Source organism: Elephantulus edwardii, unplaced genomic scaffold (assembly GCF_000299155.1).
Source record: "Elephantulus edwardii isolate Elephantulus edwardi_28Jun2011 unplaced genomic scaffold, EleEdw1.0 scaffold00026, whole genome shotgun sequence".
Lineage (NCBI taxonomy): Eukaryota > Metazoa > Chordata > Mammalia > Macroscelidea > Macroscelididae > Elephantulus > Elephantulus edwardii.
This window is the reverse complement of record NW_006399776.1, coordinates 1,940,853-1,956,948: the sequence shown is the minus strand read 5'-3', so window position 1 is coordinate 1,956,948 and position 16,096 is coordinate 1,940,853. Positions and strand designations below refer to the sequence as shown.

The 16,096-nt window shown below is 35.4% G+C and overlaps 1 protein-coding gene across 2 annotated transcripts in view; it reads left to right on the top strand.

The window, feature by feature from the left end:
* CTDSPL2 (CTD (carboxy-terminal domain, RNA polymerase II, polypeptide A) small phosphatase like 2) overlaps positions 1-16,096 on the top strand; it is a 74,145-nt gene that overhangs the window by 19,945 nt on the left and 38,104 nt on the right. For both annotated transcript variants that reach the window (XM_006882949.1, XM_006882950.1), the window contains exons 2-4: positions 9,028-9,237; positions 13,097-13,235; positions 14,770-14,919. In XM_006882949.1, the coding sequence (XP_006883011.1) occupies positions 9,052-9,237; positions 13,097-13,235; positions 14,770-14,919 (475 nt within the window). In that variant the 5' untranslated portion in view covers positions 9,028-9,051. The remainder of the gene's footprint in view (positions 1-9,027; positions 9,238-13,096; positions 13,236-14,769; positions 14,920-16,096) is intronic.

Sequence of the window (16,096 nt, the reverse complement as noted above, 5' to 3'; positions counted from 1 at the left end):
GCTCGTAACAACAACACAACCACAACAACAATTGTTCCTCCGTTTGTCACATTATTAGTCCAGTTGTGAGGATTTTTGTTTTATGTTGAGATGTAATCCATGCTGAAAGTTGTAATCCTTTTTCATCTTCATTATTCCTCAAATCCTTTTCACATTCAGCAAGTAGTGGTATGCCATCTGTATGTTGTACGTTGTTACTGAGTCTTTCTGCAGTCCTGATTGCATGATCTTCATCATAAGGTCCAAGTTCATGGATTATTTGCTCATGTTCAGAAGATACAACTCTAATGCATACCTTACCTGATTTTAAACCTTGTCTTATCCCCTTGTTCTGTTCTAATGATTTCTTCTTGGTTCATATGCAGATTCTGCTTTTTTAACAATAAAATGTTCTTGAATTCCGCTTTTTCTTAGTGTTATCCATATATGGTGCATACAATTGAATAGTTTTGCATAATCAGTAAACTCCAAATAAACATCTTTCATTTTCTGCTTTCACCCAAGGTCCATCTGGTATCTTCAATGATATCCTTTGTTCCCTGGCATCTTCTAAATTCAGTCTGAATTTCTGGCAGTTCCCTGTTGATGCATTGTTCCATTTATTTTTTAATAATCTTTAGGAACACTTTATTTGTGTGTGATCTTAATACTATTCTGTAATTTACACCTTCCATTAGATCACTTATTTTGGAATGGCCGTAAATACAGATCCCTTTTAGTTGGTTTTCTAGGACCAAATACGCTTCTGTCTATTGAAATACTTTAGTTGATATTCTGTGAATGCCTGCAGCCTATATGCCAATACCTTTAATGCAGTTTAGATTGAATCCATCATTACCATTGGTTCTTGATCCCATGCTTCTTCCTAAAATGGTTCTGTGTCAACCAGTTCTTCTCTGTGTGTTCTTTTTAACTTCCATTTTCCCTTATGGTCTAGTGCAAATATAGATTATTTTGATATGATTTACTTTACGATCTAAAGTAGAGATTATCACAAGGTTTACACAGCTTTGGAAAGGTAGTGGCAGCTATCTAACTTGTTGAGGGGTACATGATATGTGTACTGAGTTTTAAAGAATGAGGATATTAAGTAGGTGACAGTGGAAAGGATGTTTGGACTAAAGGAACAGAGTAAACATGGTAGAAAATTTTTATTTTAGACAAGACTGCAAAAAGTGAGGCAGGAAAAAGCCATAATTAAAAGACTAGAGAGGTAGATCATTTGGAGTGCTGTAGACAGTGGGATTTTATCTTGAGTGATTAGTTATATTCTAAGTTTTGTGTGGAAGATGGATTTTAAATGAGTAAGAACTTGTGAATTAATTTTAGAAGCTGAATTACCAGTATTATTGATTGACTTTTGGTAAATAGGAGGAACAATGACTAGGATATGTAAGATGATTTCTTAGTAGAAATTTTGAAGTTTTTTTTACACAAATGAGAATTAAAAGAGAATATACCAAAATATTTGAGATTCCCCAGAAGCAGCTCTCAGAGTTAAGTTAATAGCAATAAATATATACATCAAAGAAAGAAGACAGACCCAAAATCAGTAACTTAACCCAACACTTAAGTTGGCTTTCTGAAAGAATTAATAAAACTAACAAGCCCCTGGCAAATCTAACAAAAGGAGCTTCTAGCACAGATAGCACAAATAAGCAATGAAATATGTGATATCACAGCATAACCAATTGGAATAAAAAGAATAATAACAGTGCTTTTAAAAAAAGTCTAAAGAAAATGCACAAATTTTTAGCAGCCTACTGCCTACTCAAACTTGTTGTTGTTATGTGCCTGCGAATCACTTGCGACTCACAGCGACCCTGTGCAGGATGAACCTGTTTGTTTTCTTAGCAGTCCATGGTACATTCAATACTCTTCTCCAGCACCACAGCTTGAAGGCATCAGTTCTTCTATCCTCCATAGTCATTGTCCAGCTCTCTGATGCAAAGACCATGTATGTACAACAAATTATCCGGGAGGCTGAGCTCTATGAGGAGGAATGTGTCATCAGGATTAGAGGTAGACTCCTCCTGTGTTATGCAGATGACAGAATCCTGCTTGCTGAAACTGAGGAGGACCTGAAGTGCTTGCTGCAGAGGGTCAAGGACTACAGCCTTCAATATGGATTGAAGCTCAACATCATGAAAACAAAGGTTCTCACCACTGGGCCAAATGGCAGCATCATGATGGATGATGAAGAAATTGAGATTTTTGACAGCTTCAGTTTGCTTAGCTCTACAATCAACAATCTTGGTACCAGCAGCCAAGAAATTAAAAGACTAATTGCATTGGGAAAGTCGGCTGTCGGAGACCTTTCCAAAGTACTGAAGAGCAACGATTTCCATCAAGAGACTAAGGTGCGCCTGATAAAGGCCATCATCTTTGCAATTACTTGCTATGCATCAGAGAGCTGGACAGTGACTTGGGATGATAGAAGAAGAGTTGATGCCTTTCGTTCTGGAGAAGAGTATTGAATATACCATGGACTGCTAGGAGAACAAACAAGTTCGTCCTGGAGAGGGTGAAACCAGGCTGCTCCTTGGAGGCAAGGATTCTAAAGCTCGGTCTGACATCCTTGGAGAGGGATGTCATGCTTGGGAGGGTGGAGGGACAGTGAAAGGAAGACCATTGATGCAGTAGATTCAGTCATTGAAATAATGGGGATAGATGTGTCAAAGACAATAAGATTGGCAAGGGATAGAGCAAGTTTAGGTCTATTGCACATAGGATCGCTATGAGTCGCAAGCGACTCAACAGCACGCAACAACAACATCTGGATTGGGATTGCATTGAACATGTAGATTGCTTTTGGTAGGATTGAATATTATTCCTATCCATGAACAGGGAACATTTTCCATTTGTTTAGGTCAATTATTGTGTCTCACAGAAATGTTCTGTAGTTTTCTTTGTACAGATCTTTTGTGTCTCTAGTTAGGTTCAATGCACATTTTGTTATAATACTTTCCTTTGTTTTCTTGAGCTGCCCTTTGAAATTTTGTTCAGCTTTTTTACTAGTATATATTTTACAATTTACATATTGCATTGGGAAAATCTGCAGTCAAGGACCTCTCCAAGTTTTAAAGAGCAGTGATAATCAGTTTGAAGACTAAGGTGTGCCTGACTTAAGCCATGGTCTTTTCAATCACTTCTGTGCGTTTGAGAGTCAGACAATAAATAAGGGTGACAGAAGAATTATTGATGCCTTTGAGTTATGGTGTTGTAGAACAGTACTGAATATCCCATAAACTACCTAAAGAACAGATATGTCTTGGAGAAAGTGCATTCAGAGTGCTTCCTGGAGGCAAAGATTAGTATTTTGGACATGTTGTTTGGAGAGGAATATTATGCTTGGCAAGGTGGAAGATTGGCAAAAGAGAGGAAGACCACTGGATTGACACATTGACTACAGCAATAATTTTTTTTTTTTTTTTTTTTTAGCAATAATGTTTTGAAAAACTTAAGTGTCCATATATCTTTGAGTGTTGAAGCTCTGATTTCTTTGGAGTATATTCTCAGTAGTAAGATAACTGGGTCAAATGGTATTTCTGTTCCAAGTTTTTGAGGAAGCACTAGACTGCTCTCCATAATGGTTTTTACCATTTTACATTCCCAGCAATAGTGAGAGTTCTTAGTCTCCACATCTTTGCCAGCATTTGTTGTTTGCTACCCTCTTGAACTTTGTAGTTGTTGCTAGAGTGAAATGATATCTCATTGTTGTTCTGATTTGCATCTTTCTAATAATCCTCCTGCTTTAATCCATGCATTTATAAATATTTATAAAATCCATTTACAATATATTTTCTTTGTTCTATTGTTACTGTTTATTTCAAAGCAATATTTTCTTTTTATTATGCATATTCATATACTATACCTTGTGTTTCATTCATGTATATGGTGAATTTTGTTTTCATTTTTTGTGTTTCACACTTTCCTTCATTGATAATTATGTATTATATATACAATCATTTCCATACACTGTATTTTACAAAATTAATCATCATTGGACTATTCCCACCATTTAAGGTCCCTGCTGGATCTTTCCCATTTCTTTTATCCCTTCCCTCCACCCACTGTGATTTTTCTCCCCCTCTAACAATCCTCATTCTTCTGTCAAAGCAATTTTTGATTCCATTTTTTAATGTTTTGATTTATCTGTATTTCCAAATACTTTGTACTATTTTAGATTTTTATTGTTAATGGCTTAAAAGTCTTTGTGATTAGAGAACATTGGATGGTTTTAATCTTGAAATTTATCAGAGTGTTTTAAAATTCATGTATTTGATTTACATGAACATTCTATATGTAATTGAAAAGTGCTTTCTTAATGTGTTGGTCACTTTTTAAAAGTTCACAGAGACTTGACTGCTCTAGCCCCTTCAAAAATAAGGACCCTTCCCCCAGAAAAAGAAGGCCCCATGAATCAGTTGGATGCCAGTTGACATGTGTCAGGTAACAGACACAACCTTGGACATGTTCATTCATCTATGCCAAGAAATTTGGAAAACAGCTGCCTCACTTACTGACTGGAAGAGACCCATATTTGTCCCCATTCCCAGGTAATCCACCAGAATGTGGAAATTATCAAAAAGTATCATTAATATCATATGCAAGGAAAATACTGCTGAAGATCATTTAAAAATTGCAAGGAAAACTGCCAGAAGTTCAAGCTGAATTTAGAAGAGGTTGTGGCACGAGGGATATCATTACTGATATCAGATGGATCCTGGCTGAAAGCAGAGAATACCAGAACACTGTCTTTTTGTGCTTTATTGACTATGCAGAGGCATTTGACTCAATGGGTCATAACAAATTATGGGTGACATTGAAAAGAATGAGAATACCAGAATACTTAATTGTACTCATAGGAAACATATTTAGACCAGGAGGCTGTTGTGTGAGCAGAGCAAGGGAATACCACATGGTTTAAAATTAAGAAAGGTATGTGTCAGTGTTGTATTATCTCCTGATAACCTATTCAATCTATGTTGTGTTGTTTTTCTTTGGTGCTGTCGAGTCGTAGACGACTCATAGCGACCTTATGAATGAAAGGCTTGAACACTGTTCGTAGAGTTTCCAGAGGCAAGCCATTTCGGAAGCGGATGTCACTCCTATATGTTAAGCAAATTATTCGAGAAGCTGGACTCTATGAAGAAGAATGTGACATCAGAATTGGAGGAAGACCCTTCAACAACCTATATTACATAGATGGTACACCCTTGCTTGCTGCAGAAGATCAAAGACTACTGCCTTTAAATTGATTTCATCTTAATATCAAGAAAACAAAAATTCTTCCCGTTGGATTAATTGATGTTGTGATAGATACAGAAACGATTGAAACTGTTAATGCATTCGTCTTACTTGCATCCACAGTTAACATCCTTGGGACCAGCAGTCAAGAGACCAGGAGATAAACTTCTCTGGAAAAGTGTGTAGCCAGGGACCTCCCCAAATTACTGAGGAATAATGATGTCAGTTTAAGGAGTAATGCTCCTGATTCAGGCTGTGGTCTTTTCAGTCACTTATTATGCATCTGAGAGCTGGACAGTGAATAAGGATAACAGAAGAATTGATGTCTTTGAGTTGTGGTTCTGGAGGAGAATACTGAATATTTCATGTACTACTAAAAGAACAAAAATAAGTCTTTTCAAAAGAAGGTGCAGCCAGGGTGCTCCTTGGAGGCAGCGGTAATAAAGTTTTGCCTCTCATATTTTGTGTGTGTTGCCCTGAGGCACAATTCCTTGGAGAGGGACATCATGCTTGGGAGGGTAGAGGGACAGCCTGAGAGAGGAAGACCGTCAGTGAGATGGATTGACTAAGTAAGTAACTGGGATAATGTGAATAGCCATATCAGAAGTGATGAAGTTGGCTCAGGATCGAGCAGGGTTCAGAGCTGTAGTACATAGGGTCTCTATGAGTTACAAGCAGCTGGACAGCACATAACAACAACAACAACAACATGCCAGATATTGTGAGATGGCATAAGACAGGACAGGGTTCAGATCTGTTTTTCATAGAATCATTTTGGATCGTACTCAACTTGAAGTCACCACACAACAACCCCCTTCAAACACAAGTTTACTTCCTTTGATTTAGAACCAACTCATAATTGACAACCTCCTGTGGATTTTCAGAGGCCATAAATCACGTAGGAGGAAATTGCTCATCTTTTTTCCCTCAGAACCACTTGACAGTTTCAGTTACCAGAGAGGTTCTTACTTTGAGTTAGCAGTGCAGCTTCCTCCACAATTCACCCATGGGACCTATTCTATACAGCTTTTACAACCCTCTGTTGCAAAAGGGGGAAACGTTCCACATTGCAGCTCTTTCGTTTTACTTTCCAATGAGTAACTGTTAGTGATTATTTTAGTTCAAAGTACTTAACCTTTTTGAGAGGTCTTTTTGCCTGGGAATAATACCTGCCCTACTATTTTCAGTATGTAGTGTAAGTTTGTGAACTTAGCTGCTAGACTCTGCTTTTTTGTGGGCAAAGATTATCCTGTTCATCTTTTACACCTATAACAGGTGCCCAATAAGTATTTAAATTTTAATGAAGTCAACCTTACAATAATAGAGTACTTTCTATGACTTTAGCTTTTTATAACCTACTCTACATCAGTACATTACTTCATAAAACTGTCTAGTTTATATTTCATAATCCTCTGTTTAGTGTAGGTTCAGATTTAAGGTATTTTTGTTTTGGGGTTTTGTTGTGTTGGGTGGTTTGTTTTGGGGGGTTTTTTGTAAGATCAAATCCAGGACTTACTAGAAAAGGTATGTCCAGAAAGCAAGACAGATAATTTATCTGAAAGTAAGGAGGTTGAGAAAGACCACATTTAGATGTTTGAAAATATTTTTTAATTATTAACATTGCTTTTTAAAAATTCTGTATGTGTTTGCTAGATAAAATGTTTTTCTTTTTTAGACATTGTGAGTAAAAGAATTAATCCAACATTTATTCCCACTGCTTTTGAGTTGGTTCTTATGTACGGTGACCTTCCATTGAATTTCTGATGTGGTAAATCTTTATAGAAGGATACTGCTCATCTATCTCCATTGGAATACTTGATACATTTGCATCAGTGACCTTTCTGTTAGCTCTACATGTTAAGCACTGTGTCACCATGGCTCCTTCTATAGATGATGATGTTATTATTATGCACTGTCAAGTCAGAACCAGCTCATAGCTGACCTTCCACTGGGTTTTCAAAGTTTGTAAATCACATGGGAGTTGACTGCCCATTTTTCTCCCGTGGAACAACTGTTGTCTTCAAGCCACATATATATATGTTGGTGGTGCAGCTCCTTACCAGTCGCCACCCTAACTCCCCTCCTCTTATAGATGTTATTATGTACTGTTGAGTTGGAACTGACACAGCTGATTGATCATTCAGTGAGCTTGAATACTTTATTTTGAGCTTTAAGGTAAAAAAGGTATTTTGTTTTTTAAATAAATACATATGCAGCAAAAAACAAACACCCATAATTCAGTGGTTTTAACTATGACCAAACAGGATTGTGATTGACATCTCTTGAATCTTAGTTTGATGGTGTTTGCTTCCCAGATTCCAGTTCAGGGTCTTTCCTTAACAATTTCTAAATGTTTGGACAATTTTGTCAGCCATTAATTTTCTCCTCTATAAAATGAGAGGGTTTTAAGTACGTAGCCTCTTTCTTTCTGATGTGAATTCAATTGTAAAGTATCACTATGAGGTTAGAATCCCATAAAATGTTATAACCACTCTTGTTAAATTTACAATGTGATTTGAGCATTAGAATCTGTACACATGGAAGTAAGTTTTTCATGGAAGATAGTCTCACTACATTGTGAACTCCAGAAGGGCAAAAATTTCCCTCTCTGTAAACTATTATATTTTCAATATTTCTCTTGCCCAGTGCCTAGAATACGCTGAGTTTTTAATAAGTACCTATTGAGTGAATGATTAAATGAGTGATGATAGCAGAATAAATGGAGGCACATAATTTGTAGAAAGCATTTATCTGTTTGTTCTACTTTAAATCACAGAATATAGTATTTGTGTTTGTTCAGAAAGAAAATATATAAACAAAGCACAGTGCTCTCCACTTAGAATATTAGTTTTTTATTTCGTTTCTCAGTGACATGATGTATTTTGTTTTTTTAACCAAGAGAATTTTATAAAGTTTCTCTCTGCACCCCCAAGTGCTGTTGCCCTGGATCCCATTCATAGTTGACCCTCCAGTAGGTTTTCAGGTACTATAAATTGCTTGGGAAGAGATTGCCTATCTTTCTCTCATGGAGCTGCTAGTGGATTTAAACAGCCAGAGTTGTGCCATTTTTGGATTAGCAGTGCAGCTCCCTGCATCTGAGGGTCACCAGAGAGGACATTCCTCCTCTCTGCAGATTGTATATAGTTTTTCACTACTTTTATAATTTGAGTGTTGTTGGCTGTCAACCTTTTTTTAAAAATCAAAATATTATAATCCAGGTTAACAGAATACAGTCAGGACAGCTTCCAAACTGTGCTCCCAAGCACCTCAGCCATGAGCCTCATGGCTTTAGACCATTGTTACAAAGTTCTCAGTTTTGAGAATTACAGTTTTCCAATAAACTCAAGCAAAGACTCTTAGGTCCTGTTCCAATGGTGTAGAAGTCTGAAAATACCATCTCACATCAGGTCTCTAGTTTAGGCATGGTCCTGCTGTCTCTAAAGGCATCCTACATTCTCTTGCTTCTTTTTCATGGGGCCAAGGGAATGTCTGTGTCTTCTTCACTGGTGGGGGAAGATCTAGCTGTCAACTTTTGATTTAATGGTGACCTGGATATTACATAGTATAACTGCTCCATGGATTTTTGGTTTTGCTTCTTTGTTGGAATCTTCATGGAAACACTTTGCTAAGCCTTTCTTGTACAGATCTGTTGGACAAGTTAGGACCATCAACATGTGGGCTTGCAGCCAATTGTAAGCTGTTTGCACCACTCAGGCTTCTATAATAATGAGCATGACAGGTATAATCTTAATAAACCTTGTTCTTTTTCTCTTACAGGTTTACATGTGGCACCCATAAAAGATGAGACTGAGAACACGGAAAGCTTCTCAGCAGTCAAATCCAATCCAAACACAACGTACTGCCAGAGCAAAGAGGAAATACTCAGACGTTGATGATAGCCTACCTTCAGGAGGAGAGAAACCACCAAAAAATGAAACTGGCTTATTGTCTTCAATTAAAAAATTCATTAAAGGAAGCACACCCAAGGTAATGGTTTTACTTTTCTACTAACATCATTAAAATTGAAGCATACAAAGGAACTCCAGTTACATAGTCCATTAGCATGTTGGTTTGCTAACCAGAAGTGAAGCATACATTTTTTTTTAAACATGTAAAGATAGTCTCTGGCTTAACAGCTGGAAAGGAGAATTCTGGTCTCTTTCTACTCCCAAGAAACACACAGACATAGTGTGGTAACATGTTGCAATAATGTAGTGCATTTGTTAAAATGAACTAATGTTAATATTAAGTATATACTTTACGTAAAACCCACCGGTTGACATTCTGTAGATTCTGACTCAATCTTACAAGGATAATAGAATTGCCCAGAGGGACAGTTTCAAGGCTATAAATCTCTGTGGAAGCAGACTGCCTCATCTTAACTCTCACAGAGCAGCTTTTGGGTTTGAACCATCAGTGTCAGCAGAATACCTTAGTTTACACAAGTATTTATTTTTGTGTTGTATGATTTTATGGGGTTTGATAACTGCACAATATCATAGAAGACCAATATTGTCACAGTGTGGGACAGAACAGTTTCTGAAATCCTCAAAAGAAAATCCCCTGTACTTGACCTATTATCCCTAACCCACTTCCACAAACTCCTTTATATTATCTGTGTGATGGTGGTGGTGATGTTGATTTGGAACCAACTCAAAGCTAATGCTCCAGCAGGTTTTCAGAGGCAGTTAATCACATGTGAGGAGATTGCAAGTCTTTCTCCTGTGGAATAGCTGGCAGATTTGAACCACATACCTTCAGAATTACAGCACTTCTTACCACTAGGCTATCAGATATTATCTGTGTAGTTTTGATTTATCCAGAATGTCATATTGTTGAGATCATAAAATATGTCGTTTTTTCAGGCTGACTTCTCTCCTTTAGTAATGTGCCTTTAAGGTTTTTCCATACCTTTTTATGGCTGAGTAACATTCCATTGTTTATCCATCACTTATGGATTCCATTCTTTGTCCATTCATTACTGCTTTCAATTTTTTAAAACTGTGTATAAAGCTACCATAAAAGTTTGTGCATAGGTTATTGTTTAGGCTTCTCATTTTCAGTTCATTTAGGTAAATACCTGAGTGTAGTTACTAGATTGTATGGTTCACCTATACATGTATGGCTGAACTGTCATACAAAATGTCAACATTTTGCATTCCTATCAGCAGTGAATGAGATTTCTTATTACTCCCCATCATTGTCAGTGTTAACTATTGTTTTCTTTAATATCTTTTGTCTTCTTTTGAAATAGGCTGTTGTTTTGATCTGTTCTTTATAATGTCTTTCTGATACACTTTCTTAATCTATAAAAGTTTTATTAGACTTTATTTTATGTGATTTTTTTTACTTTTGTATTTTTATGTGAAATTACCTTTTAAAATTTGTTTTCATATTTTGTATAGCGTTAAAAAATCATATTGGCCTCCTGTACCAGTCAGATCTGATTTGACGGTACACTCACACAGAAATAATAAAATAAAAATTAAAAAAAAATCATATTGTGTTTGAGTTTTTCTATTTCTTTCCTTTTACTCCAGAACTTTTTTCCTGGCCTTCTTCGCTACCCATGACTTTCCAGTCCTTTTCCAGTTGGTTTCTACTCAATGATGGACTCTAATCTAGGTTGGAGCCATGGTTGGGCAAGTTCAGAAGTTCAAGACAGTAGCTAGACTACTGTAGTTAGTTTGTACCGTGGACACCTTTACTATTCTGCTAAGCAGCTTGTATTTCAGCACCTGTTTTCAAATTGGCGTGCAGTACTTTCTGATAAGTCTCTGTTAACTGTTTTGGAGTTCCCTATTTTCAGTCCATCACATAATTGCTTTTTTCTTCTGATGCTTATTAAACTCAAGTGTAGCATTTGGTAATTTGCTTGTATCTATGTATATTTTTGGCTTTGTAGCAATTGTCTCTCTTTCTGGTTCTGTTGTGAATCCTTTCTCTGGAATTTTGGTAGTCTAGTTCACTGCAGGTGTCTGAGTGGTATAGTTTGTACTTGACCACTAATGTAAAGATTGGGAGTTTGAACCCTCTTAGCTGTGCTGTACATAAAGGTCTACCAACATACTTCTGTAAATATTACAGCCAAAATAGCTACTGTGTAATAGATGGGTCAGTATGAGTCAGCATCAACTTGATGGCAACAGGTTTGGTTTTTGGTCTTTTTTACTTTGGAATTTGAGAAATTTAAGAATTATGCCACCTCCATTGTCTTCTCAGAATTTTCTCTTTAAAAGCATATTTTAGAGATTACTTTTAAAAATTCAAGTTCTAAAGAAGACCTTGCAGGACTGTTAAATTTAGTAAAATAAGTTATAAAGTAATGTAGAAACTTTGGTTCTCTTCTAAAACTCTTATGTAGAAATGTCCACAAGGTAAAAGATATGTAAAGAATCATCATTCAAAATTAGAACACCATCACTTGACTGCACTGTTTTGAAGAATAGTATTTTATTGTGAATGACTGTAGAATTTTAACTTTAATCTTTCTAAAAAAGACAAGCTGAAGATTTTAATGTCTTTTTATTTGACTATAGTTTTATGCTATTTGGTGCTTTCATATCCTCAGTTACACATTATTGGTAAATAAAGGAATAATGTCAGTAAAGTATGGTTGTGTTGGTTTATATATGTTTTTTTCCTGAATTGTCAAGGAGATCCTAAATCATAGGAATTAAATTTTTTATTTCATCAAGAGAATGCTCTTGGTTTGGTTGCTATACAAACAAAAGGCCCTTTTGTGTGTGTATAGTTTTGATACACAGGTTTCATATTCATCATTTTAAAATGCAAGCGAATGAAAAGTTTAAAAATTTAAAGTTTTGTTAAATTAGATCACTGAAGCATTATTTTTGGTAGAATGTTATATTGACTTGTTCATGACTTAATATTAGGAAAAACTAATAAAAGTAACATTCTATACGAAGGGTGTGTGTATGTGTAGTTTTGAGCTAAATAATTTAGTTCTTCCAGAAATAGTATAGCCATTCTAAAATGTATAAAATATTAGTTGTTTTTAATTAAAAGCATAAAATGCAGAGAAAGATTATTACAGTTGAAAAAATGTTGATTATATGTAAATCAGAACAGCAAGGAGTTATAAGGCACAAGGAATTATAAGACAATATAGTATAATTAAAAAGTATAAAGCAGTATAGTAATATAAGGCAATCAGTCCTGTTTTAAATGACCTTAGAAAAATTTTTGAAACAAAGAACAATAGATTTATAAATGGGGAAAAAACCAATTTAGGCACTACTCTTTTAGTCAGTATTGGAAGAATATAAGTTGGTTGTATGAACTTGCCATATAGAAGGCAGTGAATAGAAAGCTTTGTTAAAGAGGTAAATTTCTTGATATTAGTTTGGACATTTACAGTACTGATGTTGGTAGGGGTCTGTGGCACTGGCAGGTCCTATTCTTTTTGTCGGTTTTGATAATATGTAATATGCCAGCATGTTGAAGTAGAGTACTCTCTCCTACCCTGAATGCACAAGGAAGAATCTCTGTCCTTTAGCAAAATTCTAAGAATAAGGAAAACTTGCTTAAAATTCAGAGCACATTGTATGATTCAATAGCATGGAAAATTTAATGGATTCTGGAGGAAGGATATGAATTATGGCAATATTGTAATTGTATCTATGTATTGTAAACTGCATTAGTAAATAGTCTCTAAACACGCAGATTTTCTTATGTTTTCTATTACTCTTAAATAGTAATTGCATTTGTTTCTCCTGTATAAGAAAAATTGGTGGAACATAGTATACCATATTTTACTGTTTTAAAATGCAGCATCTGAGACAGAATGACTGTTAAGTGATTTCCCCCCTTCTTATATCTTAAGGAAGAAAGAGAAAATCCTTCGAAACGAAGTAGAATTGAACGTGATATAGATAATACTTTGATCACATCAACACCAAGAACAGGAGAAAAGCCTAACAAACAGATAGCTCGAGTAAGACGGAAAAGTCAAGTAAATGGAGGTTTGTTAATACTTAGTTAATTGTTTATTTAGTTATAAGTAGAAATCTTACCTGCTATGTTTATTTTTATTTTTCTAAAGTCATGCTTGACAAAGTAAAGCAAGGATAAAAAGCTAACTTTATTTATTCTGCTTAGAATTAAAATATATATGAAGCAATATTTTTATCTCTAATCATTTCTTAAAGCAATAATTGTGACTTAATTGAAAAGTGTGCAAAAAATTTCTGAGTCAAGAAATTTCGAGGACTCAGAGGGGTTTTGGATCACTCTGTTCAGTGGTTTTCATTTGGAACTATTTTGTACTCTTTGGAACATTTGTCAATGTCTGTTGGCTATTTTGGTTGTCAGAAATGATGAGAGGAGTTTGTTACTGGTGTCTCACCGGTAGAAGCCAGGGATGTTCCTTATTATCCTATAGAAAATAGCCCCCGCCCCCCCAAAAAAATTACCTTGCCCAAATATCAGTAGTGCTACTGTTAAAACACTATTCTAGGTCATTACCATGTGGCTAAGATGCTCTTCAGAGTCAGAAAGAATAAAGCATAACAAGAAAATCAAAGAGAAAAAACTTTGAAAAATAACACTGAAGATTATTGAGTGCCATCTTTCAACCATTGCTGTCTAAAACAACAGCCACCAGTTAACAATACCACCACCACTACCCTGATCTACACAAACACATACATACACCTAATGCAGTGATAGGTCTTTTTGTTAGACGTCACTACTGGGGAGAAGAGACGATTTGAGCTGAAGGATATAAGATAAGAAAGGGGTTATAGAGCAGAAAATCAAAATTCATTGCCATCAAGTTGGAACCTACTCATAGCTGACCCTCTGCTGGGTTTTTAGGAGGCTGTAATTACATGGGAGATTACCCATCTTCCTCCCTCAGAGCCACTGGAGGTTTCAAAATGCCTTTGGGTTAGGAGCACAACCCCCTTAGGATTATGCACCAGAGCTCCCCCCAAAAGAGCAGAAAACAAACACAGTGGGTGCCAAGTTTTAAAATTTTGAAAGGTCAAATAAATGATTTATCAGAACATTTTAAAAATAGTCTTAATTTGAAAAAAAAAAAAAAGCTTGAAATTTAAGAACTGGTTATCCTTAACTACTCCTAACTATTATCTTGATATCCACAAGTAAATTTTTACACTGCTATGCCTGATTCATTAGAACTATATTTATTTAGCTTTTATGCATTAGAAGTAATGAGAAGGGATGATTTTATGATTCAAGATGCATCTCAAAATAAAAATAAATAACAATAGAAGTTTTCACTTGTTCTTTAGATGCAAGTCTTTGAAAAACCTCCATAAATATGACATTCATGAAGCAGTATGAATAAATTTGTATTTTACTTCAGAATTTCTACCCAGAATATCACTCAATCTATATTATTTTGAAGGGGGGAAGTTATTTAAAAAAGGAATTATTTTGAATATATTTTTAAAAGTCACTATTTTCTAGGACTTAGCTCTTGCACCCTTCTCCCCGCACAAACCCCCCCCCCCCCCCCTGTTTCTTTCTCAGAAGCTGGTAGTTATGACATGACAAATCCACATGTAAAACAAAACGGAAAATTAGAAGATAATACTTCCACCGGCAGTCCTCCACGGACTACATTGTTGGGGACCATATTTTCTCCGGTCTTCAACTTTTTTTCACCAGCAAATAAAAATGGTAAGTATAAACCATTTATCTTAATTTGATTTTCAAAAATTCATACTACTTAAAAACATATTTTTTATTTTCCTGGTATATTCTGTTAGCATCTTCTGTTTGTTTTCTGTCCTTTTGTATATATTCAGGCTCAATAAAAATAGCTCTTTAAGGCATTTCTTCTTAGTAACTGAAATTACTTTGAACTCTTCATTACCTGAAAAACTAGTTAATAAACTTAGGGATGGAGTGAAGTTGGGATGACTTCTAAACTCCTTAAAGATTTAAATGTTTTTCAATGGTCTAGATTAATAAAATGGAATTTATTCAATATTTTAACCAAAGCTGAAACTAGGTTTTTGTAACACAGTTTTATTTTAACATTTGCTTCGCTTCTCCCTTCCGTCATCTTCAATGAAGTAAAACTGCCCTAATCCAATCAAAATTAGATTCTTTTGGCTGCTTAGCTGATTGATTGTTAGTTGTTTAGCCAGTGCTTTGTATTTCTAACTCTTTCTCTCTTTCTTATATAATTTCATATGTGATAATTTGATGGCAAAAGATTATTTTTCGTTTTGCATCTACCATGGTATTTGATAAAAATATTGGACATGTAGGGAGACGATAGTCACTAGATGCTTCTTTTCATGATTATTTACATTCTAATATTAGTTATGTTTTGGCTGATAGTGCAGTTTTGAAAAAACATAATCATATAATATAGAATCAGGATGTCCTGGGAAAGACTATAATGTATAGTATAGTACATTAAAGGTTGTTGGAGGTGTGCATGCGTGTGTTTTCATTGTTGTCAATTCAGAACCGACTCCTTGCTGACCTTGTGGTTGGTTTTAGAGACTGTAAATCACACAGGAGATTATGCATCTTCTGAGGAGCAGCTAGTGGATTTGAATCACCTGCCTTTGCAACTTCTTACTCTCTGGGCCACCAGAGCTCTGCTTGTGAAGTCTTAGTAGACACAAAAACAAAGACTAGTTTTTAACGATCTTTCTTAGACATATTTGATCACAGAACTCTTTTTTTGTGGAGCATCTATTAGCGTCTTGTAGAACGAACTAGTGCCACACAGAACATCTTTGGAAATGCTACATAGTGTAAAGAGGGCTGAGGTTTGGATTATCTTAGAGCAATTCTTTAAAATTCTTATGCTTCTTTTTTTTTTTAAATGAACATTTAC